Source organism: Hoplias malabaricus, chromosome 14 (genome assembly GCF_029633855.1).
Source record: "Hoplias malabaricus isolate fHopMal1 chromosome 14, fHopMal1.hap1, whole genome shotgun sequence".
Lineage (NCBI taxonomy): Eukaryota > Metazoa > Chordata > Actinopteri > Characiformes > Erythrinidae > Hoplias > Hoplias malabaricus.
This window is the reverse complement of record NC_089813.1, coordinates 25513981-25527687: the sequence shown is the minus strand read 5'-3', so window position 1 is coordinate 25527687 and position 13707 is coordinate 25513981. Positions and strand designations below refer to the sequence as shown.

Here is a 13707-nt window from a genome sequence, read left to right as displayed (position 1 = left end):
CTCTTAAAATAATGGCATCACCAGCCAGTTCTTGAGCCTCTGTCAGTTTGTAGAAGGCTACCTGCAGGTAAGGGAAACACTGAGGTAAAGGCTCCATATTAAACTATTTATGCTAGGTTTTCTATTAATCTGACTTATTACTGCAAAACAATTTAACTATAAAATACCCTTTGACATTACACTGTGTTTTGTTATTGGCTCTTTGTTTGGCTCAGCCAAAAATAATCCAAATATTTTATGTAATTCCCAGCTTTAGTATTACTATATAGAAACATGTTAGTACAGAATGTACACAGAAAATATTTCCAATATTTTACAGATAATTGTTGTTTCATCATTGATTCACTTTTTATATGAATTGGTCCAGTGCCTACCCTGAATCACTGGGCATAGCGCAGGAACATACACTGAACATGACCTTAGTTCATCACAGTGTATCACATATTAATACCTATGAGCAATTTCACGCAACAGCACATGCACCCCAACCAACTCCCAGACAGTTACCTGAGGTTGGGACCGATACCACAACCCCAGGACCCTGGAGCTAGGTTGTAGCAACACTACATGTTACACTACCATGCTGCCCCACAACACCTTTGCTTTTAATTATAATTTTCAGTAATTTGAGAACAGAGGATACTAGTTACTGTAGTGTTACAAGTTGGATTTTTGCTGCTAAACAGTCTCGTCACCATTGTCAGATTCTACTTTTCATGGTGCAGTATACATTATTAATAGGAGACAGATCTAGACTGCAGGCAAACCAGGAAAGCCCCAAGGACTTCCTTAGAAAAGATGTTGCCTTGATGGCATCATGTGTATTTCTAAAATCCCAATATATGTCTCCACATCAATAATACTTTTATACAAATACAATTAACCACACCATGGTCCCTGATGCACAACCTGTGGAGGATTAGTTTGTCTTTGCTACAGAGAAAGCAACATCTGTTTTTCCCCCAAAAACAAACACATGAACTAACAAACAGACTCATCTGACTGCAGCACACATCTCTGTCTTTTGGACCATCTGAGAAAAACTTGGACCCAAATACTTCATTGTGATTTTACACAGAATTGATATATGGCTTTCTCCTTGTGTATCCGAGATTCAGGTTGCACTTCTTAATTGTCTTAAGTGACAATTTTACAGTGACAACTGTAGCCTGACAGTTTCACATGTGATGCGGTCTGAGGTCTTAATGGTCATGCATAGTGGGTTCCAGTCTTGTTCTACATGGACTGAGATTTTTGGTTTTCTTTAATCTTTTGACAGGTGAAAGAGGAAGTTTGGCTGAAAGTGATGACACATGACCTTTTTATTCTTTGGGTGCTCCTGTTATAGCCAAACCTGTTACCATCACCTGTTACCAATTTGCTTGCTTATTGTGACATGTCACACAGTGGGCAAGTAAATATCTGTAAAATCTTATTTTGCCCCATCACAAATTGTTTTATATGTTGCCGGCATCAACCTCTAAATTTCTACATATTTACAAAATAAAATCTAATTATTAAGTTAAAATACTGGAAATCTTCACTTCGTACTTTTGCCAATTCAATAAATATCCAAGAGAATGAAAAAACAAACAAACAAACAAACAAAAAAAGAAAATCAGGATTCTTGTGGCATTTTAAAAAAGTCACATATTTTCCTGACATTGGGTTTATATTCTATAAATGTAACATATTTTGATTATGTACAGTACTGTGCAAAAATCTGAAAATATTTTCAGTCACAACACACATTCCAGTCAAATGATTTGCAGCATCAGGACAATAAATGGAAAATATTTACTGAACAGGAAGTTTCAGTTTTTCATCCTTCAAATCTGGAAGGATGTTTCTAATGCCTTCAAATGCAGTCTCAAATGTGTTCAGTTATACTGATAGCTGGCCTTTGGACCAGCTGAATGTCTAAGAAATCTTTGTTTGATTTACATTTTTGTCATTTTTCCTTATGACAAATACACAGGGGTGTAAGAATGAATAGAAAACCTGTAGATTTTTTTTCCAGATCCGAAACAACAGTGGGTTTTTTTTTCTCATCAAAGATGAAAGATTTAATAATAATTTATCTCTTGGTGACCATTTCAGTGGTGTAAAGGGTCTTGCTCTCAGATTGTACTACAGTTTTGGAAATTCTGTTGATGTTGTTGTTGTTGTTGTTGTTTTTAGAAATATCTCCTAAAAAATTAAACATGGTTTACCTGGAAATTCAATTTATAAGTGATGTCTCTGACATTGACACTGTATTCTGTGCACTAGTTACCTTGAAAGTTGTTTATTTTTGACATGCCGTTAAAACATTCAAGCAATTAAAAGGATGGGCTATTTAATAACGTATGTATAAAGCAAACAGTAACTGAAGCATACAATCCAAACCAAATCCTAATGTGTTACTTTAACACAGAGCTGAAGCTGCCTTTTATAGAAAGAAATTGTGTCCCATCTACCCCTCCCCCCCCCTTTATTTTATAGGTAAATGTATTACAACAACATGCACCACACACACCCATAAAAAGTCAACTAAATTAAATGTAAATATATTAAAATTAAATACAAATAAAATAAAAATTTAAAGTAAAAGTCTTTAATTGGTTCAGGATTTTTCTCATGTTCATATTCTCTGTTCAGTATGCGAGTTACACCACATTTCCCAGTACACTCTTGTTCAGACATTAGTAGAACAACAGAGATGAGCACAACCTCCCTCCCGTATATAGCCTACGTCTATATTAATGAATTATATACTCAGCGATCCGTGACCTTAAAACCATAAGAAGAGCCGCTGGGGGCAATGGGTGGGGGTTGTTTGTTGGGCGGGGTGGAGGTGCTGGGGTCTTCTGAACTCTCTATCGGACTCCTGTCACACACAGCCCTTCATTCGTCTTTCACGCACAAGGCGAATTCATTAAGGAGAAACGCACGCGCTCTAATTGAATGTCAAACAGAAACTGGTATGCAAATAAGACCACACTTCCCCAATGTTAGCAATGTTAGTGGCCTCGTGGAAAATATACAGATTATTATAACCGCGTTTTTTATGCTCCGTTAAGTTTTAATAAATTTGGTATACGCTAAAAAAAAAAAAAATGATGCATTTGTGCACTTTAAGTATTGATCCACTGTCCCCTGGAGTGCACTTCATTTCACCAGTCATTTATCAATGAATAAAAAAAAAATAATAAAAATAAAAAAATAAATAAAAAACAGCAAAACGATGTCACGCGCGGTGCTGTTTTGAACAGTGACTACTGCAAAAGGTCCTGTGATTGGAGCGAGACTAAAAGGGCATAGAATAACTCAATATCTCAGTTATATTTTTCTAAATACAAAGGCCAATAACGATAATATTTATAATCATCATCATCATTTAACTTTTACTTTTTAATTAATATTTGTTTTATTTTATTTTCAACCTTTTATTTCTACCTGATTATTTTTCATGACAATATTACTAAAAGCTGTTTTAAACAAACATTTTATTAAACACTCATATTTGAGATTACACTGGCTATTGGTCCTTTAAGGAAAAAAACAATTAAATATTCATCGAAAGTTTCGTGTGCGTGTCGTTATTATTATTATTATTATTATTATTATTATTATTATTATTATTAATTTATTTTAATTTTTTTTACCGCGGGTTGCAGCTGTAGTCAAGAATTCATTTCTAGACGATTGTGTTTGTGTTTGGGTTCGTTATCAATCTACAGAGACCTCTGGATGACGAATGGCGCTGTCAAAGCGACGCCAGTCAAAACATTTTACCACCGCTCTCACGCGGAATTGTGTAAAATAGGCTACCCAAATACCCTACATGTAGATACACAGGCCCTATCCAAACACATAGAATTTTCTCAAGAAAGGAAGAGAGAGAGAGAGAGAGAGAGAGAGACTGGGACTGGGACTGGGAAAGTTTTGGTCTGGATAATGAGCAGCAATAACAAAACTGAGGTCCGTTATCGCATGACCAACTAATTTAAAAAAAAGTCCTCAGAACTAATATAGATCTTAGTGGTTAAAGAATATGAAACATTTCCTGGCTTTGTGAAGCTGACAGTTGGAAAAAAACACACTTCACAAACTGAATACATTCCGTTGTTTCTGCCTAAAACAACATCAAATTAATTACGAGTAGTCTTGACTCTACTCTGTGTAGTGCTCTATGTAAGCTGTAAAAGCACGTGTGGAAGAATCTCTCCATTAGAAACGCTACGCACTGTTTGGGTGCAGGAGTAGTGCACTACGCAGGGAGTAGGGAGCCATCAGACACTGGGTCCAAAACGGACCCAAACAAACAGAAACATTTTGACTCAGTCGAGAAGTGTGACATATTTTCGCGCCACTTTCTGCCCTTCGCTGGCGTTCAGCCTCTATGCTCCTTTCCAGGGGGAGACGCGAAAATTGGAAAGAGAGAGAGAGAGAGAGAGAGCGGTGGAGAGGAGTAAATGAAAGGAGGAAAAGAGAGAAGGAGGAGAGGGAGGATAAGTGAGAGGAGGAGAGAGGGGAGAGAGAACAACGTGTGTGAGGAGAAGGGAGGGGTGGGGAGAAGACAGAGAGAGACAGTCGAAGAAAGAGGAAAGTATAGGAGAAGAGAGAGCCGGAGAGAGAGAGAGACGGAGAGAGAGAGAGAGAGCGCGTTCTGATGTTCTCTGTTCAAACACAACACTACACGGAGCGACTCACGGTCAATAATATAGTGATGGTGTAAGAGTCTGGGAAATATAGTCCAATCTCAACGGCCCTCACACACTCGCTCGGGCTCGCAGGGTAAGTTTATTTTATTTAACTCCGACCTATTAAAGGCAGGATATTTGAACTCACAGAAACAGTAAATGTTCAAATATTTCAAAATAAGTGTCTAGTTTCGGTGCTTGTCGTGCCTGTTTACCAGTTCAGATACTGGTAGTTTTTGTGTGGAAATTTGTCAGTTTTGTTTGTCCTTCCTGAGGTAATTTGCCTTGACTTTGTACTTTTAGTTAAGCTAAGTTAGCTTGCTGTTTGGACATGGGAAACTTAAGTAAAAGGCACTCTAGCGCGCAGCAGGTATGTGACACCCCACACACTGCGGCTGCGTCCAAAACCGCGTAATACTTTACTAAATACTGTGCCTAATACAGATAGTGGTGCATTTTTTAGTAGAGTGAGTAGAGTGTGGTGGAATGTGATTTTGGACGCATCCAATGCAAGTGAGGATTTAAAAATAAGTTTTAGAAATAGTTTCGAGAAATTAAAGTGCAAAGTGCAGTTCAAATAGTGGTATTTTTGTGTGGACATGTTTAATTGTCTCCATCATTCCTGAGGTAATTATTGGTTTGGCATTTTCAGGTTGTCTCCATTAAGGTCAACTTACCTTCTGGACTTTCTAGATAAGTTACAGAAACTATGAATTCGAGTTATTTCGGCTACAGTCTTAATTTTGTCTGTCTTTCCACCTCCCAGCGGCGGTAGTGGAGATGCTGAAGCCTGGGGAACCGAGTGGTTCTGCTTTTCTTAAGGTGGACCCGGCGTACATGCAGCACTGGCAGCAGCTTTTCCCGCATACTCAGCTCAAACATGCGGCTCTGGCGCAACTGCCCTTACCGGCGGAAAACGTGCGTCCGCGGCCGAGCCTAGTTTCTTCCTCTTCCTCTTCCACTGCGGCTTTAACTCCCGCCACCTCCTCCTCCTCGTCGTCGTCGTCCTCCTCTCTCTCCTCCTCGTCCTGTTCCTCCTCCTCCGCGGTAGCAGCGGGAGTTTCTCAGCTCTGCGGGCCGCAGGTCGCACTTCTCGGGCACGCCGTGTGCTCCGCGGCGCTACGACTGGAGGAGAGCGCGGCCGCGGGGAAAGAGCTCCTCTCCCCGGACACCTCGAAGTGCGGCTCACGCTTCAGACTCACTTCGGAGGAGCTGGACTATTACTTATACGGACAGCAGAGGATGGAGATTATCCCGCTCAACAACCACGCCGGAGACCTCAATAACCGTACGTAGGGTTTAAACTTTATACAAAGAAGGCCTTAAGCTCACATTTGGGCTATCTGAAAATATTGCTTGTTTATAAGGAGTATACTGATTAAAATAATGATTAACACACACTCAGCAGTGACACACGAATCAACTCTTTACTCACGATGATCATAAAAATGTACACCGCAGAAACGGTTCAGAATTTACTTTACATTAGTTCCATTAAGTTATTATAACTAGCTTATTGTACTTAGAAGACTCTTGGCAACAAAGTGTAGACATAGCATATTTTATTTACGTGGAACTCATGCAAACGTTTGAATTCAATTTTCTGTGTGATTCAACTCAAACATAAACAGATTTAGGAGGACGTTAAGAACTGTAATACATCGGGCGTCGATTTTGGGCACATTCATGACTTTACAAACTTTTTTAAAAAAAAGAAATGATTAGAGACAAAACCCGTCAAAATGTTGAGGCTAAATAAACCACGACCCGGAACCTGGCTGATGACTTATAGATCTTTTTTAAAGACAGTTGTTAAAAACACTTTTTATATGCTCATGTATAGAGGAATTGTAGTTATATATTATGAAAATGTCTATTTATTTAAAATGTACCAATATTAAATATAAAATATAACAGAACAACGAAACACTTGTCTTTATAAAGGGATGAAAAAGACTAACATTGTGAGATGGAGCAGCGCAGCATCAGAGCTGTAGATAATCATTCAGACATTAGTTCGAGTTGTGTATTAACTCATGGTGTCCCTTTTCTGGTTGTAATGAACGGATTAAATCCAGTGTCCTGCGCGCAGGGGAAGGCTCTATTAAAGCTCGCCGTGCCTGTTTATTTGAGGTGATAAAACGGGCCCATCAGCAGTAATCTCCATCGATACGCGCCACAGGCAGATGAGGGATAGGGGGGACAAGCCACAATTAATTGCTGTATAGTTTTGTGGAAGAGAGTGGATCACACATCGATCCTCTCCATCGGCCTCTATTCATCATCCTATCGCGGTGTATGGGAGTCTCCCGGGTTCAGGAACTCACCGCTTTATCTACGTTTGGACAACAACCCCCTCCACCCCCTTCCTCCATATTTCACACCGGGAACGCGCTTCTACAGAGTGGCCCAGAAGAACAGAAACACCCCTTTAACAACAGTGCCTTTTTCAGGCGTTGATTTGGAAAAGCAGTGCTTTCATTTACGTGTTTATCTGAAAAAAGAATATAATAAATGATTAATGCCATAATTCTTTTTAAATAGTCGCGAGTGTTTGCATGTAAAACTATATGGGAATAATATCATTGTAAAGGGTTCTAAGATCAATGTAGTTTTGTAAATGTAACATATTAATATTCTTGCTGATTGACATATTATTTAATAATGTGAATGTGATGGCTGACACATCCACCCAGACTCTAATGAGAAATAGGAATATTTATAGACTTTCAGTTGAGATTTTAAATGTCCCCGCTCTTAAGGAGAGGGAATTTTCAAGAATTATAATTTCCAATAAGAACATAGAGTCTCAGTAATTACAGCAAGAGTCTGTGTGGATTAACTGTATGTTTGTGATCATTTTTGTTCCAAACCTTTTGTAATGTCACCAGATCTCAGGTCTGAATAATTGTACAAAAAGTGGATCGTACAAAAAATAGACAGCAATATGTGGCTTAAAATAATTTTAAAAAATAATCGTTTGATTTGATTTACAGCATCAGGCAGGTGACAGGAAATATCTTAATATTCTTTTTTTTTTTTTATAGGCAAACTTTCAGATTTGTATTTTGATTCACTTGAGGTAGTCAGGGTCTCAGTGGTCAGTAGAGAGTAGGAGTCCCATCTGGGCAGCAGGGTAAATAACGAGTGTCTCTCCTGCTGTGCTGTCCCCCAGGCTGTGACATGTGTGCGGACAACCGTAACGGCGAGTGCCCCATGCACGGACCCCTGCACTCTCTGCGGCGGCTGGTGGGGACCAGCAGCGCCTCAGCAACCATGCCCCCTCCAGAGGTGCCTGAGTGGCTGCGGGACCTACCCCGCGAGGTGTGTCTCTGCACCAGCACTGTTCCTGGCCTCGGCTATGGCATCTGTGCAGCTCAGCGCATCCCCCAGGGCACCTGGATCGGCCCCTTTCAGGGAGTCCCACTACTGCTTGACAAGGTGCAATCTGGAGCAGTGCGCAACACAAGGCATCTGTGGGAGGTAAGGGATTCTTTTATTTTCTTTCCTCAAATTACAGTTGTATGCAAAAATGTGGATACCCCTGGTTTTGTGCCCATTTTCTATTTATTTTATAATTTTTATGAGAATTAATTTTATGAATGAAGGATGATGTCTGTATATAATTATCAATCAAAGTCATGCAATATGACTAAAGCATCCAAACCTTTGCACACAACTGTATATGACCATGTCATGTAGACTGCGGTATGATGCATTCCAATTAATACTGTGAGGAACATTTATTGGGGATACGTTAATCCTTGCATGTTCTACAGTTACCCTATTTGGGAAATAAATCAGTTTTTTAATAGAATATTTAAGTTTTGTTTAAATGCAAACAGCAGGTTGTGTGTCCACTGTAAAGAGGGGAGGTGATGGATGAGAAAATCTCATGCACACGCACAGAGATAAAGGTCACAGCCCTCAGAGATGACCAGCTGTTTCACTTGAGCTGACGAGTGAGAGAAAGAGAGAGAGAAAGAGAGAGAGAGAGAGAGAGAGAGAGAGAGTTAGTAAATTGCCATTTTGTTGAGAACTTTGTCCAGAACTGAACCAGCTAATACAGTCAGAAGTTATGTTTTGAGTTATGTTTTGAGTCTAATTGTAGAGAAGAACAAATAAAATTTAGAGGCATTGTACAGCACACAGTGAGTTCATGTAGACTAACTTTTATATAACATTTATTAGTGCATACTGAAAATGTAACTTAAAAACCTGCTTTTGAGAAGCCCAGAACATGTATACTTTTAGAAAGAGAAGTTATTCATATACTGTGGTGCTCTCCATCCAAATACAGGTTGCTGTTGTAGAAGCCCCCACAGACAGAATAGAACACTATTACTTGTTATATATGTTCTGTGTGACGCCATTTTAAACACTTGCTCGGCCAGACAGGACCGTAAAAATTCCAGTGGTTTAAACAGAACTGAGGTGGGTGAGGGAAAGAAGTGAACCCAATATTCCAAGATACACCAACCAAGCAGACCTGTCTTGCTTAGGGGCTTGTGATGTGTTGACTAATCTTATATGTGTTAAGAAAGTGTAAAACATGAAAATTTAAGCTCAGAAACTTTCTGTGCTGTGCAGCGCTGGAAGTGTGGTAGCTGTGCGTTTTTGGCCCACAGAGCTGTAAAGGGACAGAGTGTAACTGTTGAAACATCCTCTGGAATGTCTCACTGATCACTTTTAATGGAGAATTAATCACAAGCTAATCTTGATAAATGGTGCCAGAAGATGTTGTCATGCTCAGCATTGGTGCTTCTTTTTCAGTAGCAAACTGGAATGATATATTTATAACAATAGCCTACCTATTTACTTAACATCAGAGCAAAACCCTATACACTAAATACTGTAAATTAACGGAAATTAGGTGCCAATTAACAAAAATGTGCCTTTATTTATTCTATCTCGAGTTCACCAATAGGGCAATGTTTAGAAAACAACAAACAACACGCAATAAACTTTTATACATTTTTTTTAAAAATTATTTTTAATTAGAAAATCATTTGCTAACACTGGAAAATTATTGCTAAGTGTTTACAAGTGTAGTCTTCCTATTTTATATTTTTTATTTATTTTCCTTTTTTCCATTTCTTATACCACAGCAAAGGTTCCAGTGGAAAAAAGGGTAGAACAGAATAGATGAATATGTCTGTATTTCCTGCTTATGTAATAAAGGTTATCTGCTTAGCAGTCCCTAGAAACACTGCTTGTAAGGTTTTTTATATTTCACAAAGATACCCAAATATGCCTCATATCTCCTGATGCTCCAGAGCAGTTGGTTTATTGCACTAAGTCAAAGCAGCAGATTTCAACTTTAATTATTTTTTAAAGTTTTATTAACATTGGAGTTGCTCCATTATTTTAACAATTACCTTTATTCTAAGCCTTTAGGAAACACAGTCCTCTACACTAACTACTCATAGCTGAATTTACAGTGTTCATACTACCTTTACAATTAGTATGAGCTAAACCTGTATGTGTAGGCAGAATAGAGGGCTTCAGGCATTTGCGTTTTCTGTTGGTATTGTTTTTATTTGTATATTTGTGGTTTTTTTTTCTTAAAGTGACAGTAATGCTTTGAACATACAATATGGAATTTCCAGCCAATGGCACACACACATATATATATATATATATATATATATATATATATATATATATATATATATATATATATATATATATATATATATATATATATTGGCCACAGAATAATATGCATATAACTTTGAAAATATATCATTGATGTAGCACACAACTTGTAATGTTTTAATCTTTTGTATTGACCTGCACTAGCAATACTATTAGGCTTTATCCACTAAATATGCAGGGTTTTTACATGGGTATGATGGGAGGCAAGGTGCTTAAAAAAGAAGGATATCACAATTCATTCTCATTTAAAAGCTAAATACTGTACAAGTGTTATTATTACCTAGTGAAAATGATCCTATACGTCATACACAGTGTGGCACATTTAGGCTATAACATAACTCACAGTTGTTTTGCTTTCTTAGCTAGTATGTGGGTTTGTCAAATTTAGCTTCCTGTAGAGTAAACTTTTTCAGACTGTCTGGAATGTTTTTTTTTAATTATTAGCATTTATTTTAACATAATATATTATGCTTTTATCATTTGTGTTAAGGAATATTAAATTCGTATTTTTTTAATACCTGTCATTGTATGTTGTGCTGTTGCCCTGAATTATTAATCATGTATCACCACAGTTTTACTGTAAATCTGGACCTCACAGCATATAGTAACAATTAAAATGAAGATATGCAATTTGCCATTTAAATACACATAAAGATAGAAAATTTTGTTCAGGTCAGCGTGATGAAGTCAAGTGCTAAGGGGCAATCTCATAGGAATAATATTTTTCAGTAGTAGCTGGAGGATCACTGGCTTTGCCCTTGTATGAGCTATCATTGTGTGAACAGTTCGACTACAGTGATATCATCCCTTAGGCAGGCACTGCTGGGTGTTCTAGAGTAATAATAAAGTGCCTAGGCCATAGGCCAGGATAATTATTTTTATTTTCTGTGTGCCAGAATGGAGATGACTTGTTAACGTAGGTTCACTGACACAGAAAGCTCCATAATTTGTCATTTAAGTTATTTTATGCTCCATTTCCCCCTTGATCCAAGGCTCTGTTGTGTGAGAAAGCATCTTGATGGCAGAACAATTTCATTTGAAATGTATCAGGCTTTACAAGGTAAACACTGGGCTTTTAGAGGGATGTTTTTTCTCGCCATTAGATTCAATAGTGCAAAAATAGGTGCTGAAAATGGTTTAATTTGGAAATAAGGCATGTTGGTATGTATGCTATTAAGTTTGCAAATTTCCTTGCAACATTTTTAGCACTCTTATTTTTAATCCACCAACCTAGAGTTGAGAATAAATTTCATGGTTACCACTTAGAGTGTTTGAATTTCATTTTAACAGATGCTTGTTTTTATTTTAAGGTTTGTGTAGTCTATTATATTACCAGCATCGTCTATGACCCAGGCATTACAATTACAGGTTGAAGCATTACCCACCAAATTTTTGGTCTCAGTATATCTTTTGCACCTAATTTAGGAAAATGTCAGTACATCAACATATTTGCAATGGACGTCTAGCTCAGTGATTTCATTCATACTGTATACAGTCACTCAGACAGGAAATATGCAATGCTTTTTGAGCTTTCAGTGAGGACAAATAAAAAAAAACTCCTATTAATGCAGTCCATAAAATGGATTCCAGTCTTCCCACAGAAACGTTTTGCTTCGGTGTTCATGCTATTTTATATTACTTACTTTTCTGTGCAGTAAGACATCATTTCTAATTTTTGAATCATCACAGGTGCAGATTAACTGGCATAGAGATATGTTTGTTCTTCAGCACCTTGTGATGTACTGTGCGAATCTTAGACACTTATGATTATTATAATTATTTAAAATATTTTATCTTCTCAGTAAGCGCAGTGCTTGTATAAAATCATATATAATTACAATAAATACAAAAATATAGATATATTAAAAGTATAAGGATTTTTTAAAAATTAGTAGAAGTGTTGTGAGGTAGTGTGAAGAAAAATATTTGTTTGCAGATATTCTCCTTGATTGTATGTATTTTTTAAACCAGCAGTACACTTGATTTAATATAATGAAATATTTATTAACAAGTAGGTATAAGTAGGTATTTGATGATAACCTCAAATAATACTGGACTGCCACGAGGGGAATATGGAAAGGGTTAAATCAATTTTCACATACTGAAAGTCACTACTTACTGTAATCTTACTTGTTTTTATTTTAATATATGTTATTCTTTGAGCAAATAAAATCTTACAGCTCAGATAAATAGCTTTTCAAATTTAATTTTCTCAGGCGCATAAGACTTTTGCACAGTACTGGAATTTATTATATTTGTATAAAATAGGTTACCAAAAGATGTGGAGCATTCATTTAACAGTTTGATGCATAAACTATGTTTGTTGAAAACAAAGCTACTCTTCCTTAAAAAAATATTCTCTCTGTCATGGAGTTACAGTCATCATATCTGAGGCTCTCATACCCTGAAGCCATGAATCAGGATGACTATACAATGCTTATGTTAAGCTGCATGGGCAAAGGTAATAAGGGGAAAACAAACATCTACCAGAAGGTGTTTTAATGAATAGATAACAGTACAGCACTATCGCTAGCTGTAGCGCAGACACACTGCATCGCTGCTCAATTCAGCCATTTACATGCCCCCAGCCTGCTCGGCCGATGGCCACTAAGTGTTTCCTCAGATAAGGCAACCCCGTTCCATTACCAAATGTGTTCCATGCTTATGACTCACGCTGACCTTTTTTCAGTGTCTCCTGTGCCACTGAGACATTGGTTCTCTCAGCTCACAGTCTAATGGCTGGAGGGCCCTGATTTACTCGCCATAATAAGGGCTGGAGGTCAAGCGACTGACGGCTGGGTCTGGTTTAGTCTCAGTCGCTCTTCTCTCTCTCTCTCTCTCTCTCTCTCTCTCTCTCTCTCGCTCTCTTGCTCTCTCTCTCCCCTCTCCATGGTCCCAGCCATCGACGAGCAGCTGTTGAAGGACGATTTACAGCATTTGGTCAGTGACAGGGGCCAATCAGCGTGCTGTAAATGTCGGTCCGAAAAGATTGAGCAGTAAGTAAGGCAGTGACAGGACACTACTAGGCCCGATCAATGGCTAGAAGGGGGGGCCACTGAAACATTTAATATCCCACCCCTTTCCCCCACAAGGAGTAAAAGTAAATATGAAGAATTTAAAACAGGTTACGATGTAATGCTATTTAGTGATGTGCACCTACAGCTTCAAATTTTTGTTATTTTTTTATTTCAGTAATAAATGTTTATTTATATGGAACCTTAAATTTGATTACAACATTTCAAATTTCTTTGCACAGAAATATAGGTAAGCAATAGAAAGACAAAAACACCACACTCTAAATGACAATAACAGAACAATTACAAGCAGGAGAAAATGAGCAAAACTACTTCAAGGCATATGCTAG

General features: G+C 37.8%; 1 protein-coding gene across 3 annotated transcripts in view; it reads left to right on the top strand.

Annotated features, from left to right (window-relative positions):
* The first annotated feature begins 4607 nt into the window (after nucleotides 1-4607).
* Nucleotides 4608-13707, top strand: part of prdm6 (PR domain containing 6) — a 29368-nt gene continuing 20268 nt past the window's right edge. For 2 of the 3 annotated variants that reach the window (XM_066644625.1, XM_066644627.1), the window contains exons 1-3: nucleotides 4608-4779; nucleotides 5452-5973; nucleotides 7861-8168. In XM_066644625.1, the coding sequence (XP_066500722.1) occupies nucleotides 5466-5973; nucleotides 7861-8168 (816 nt within the window). In that variant the 5' untranslated portion in view covers nucleotides 4608-4779; nucleotides 5452-5465. Of the gene's footprint in view, nucleotides 4780-5234; nucleotides 5313-5451; nucleotides 5974-7860; nucleotides 8169-13707 lie in introns of those variants that run through there. The other variant, XM_066644626.1, reaches the window with a different exon arrangement.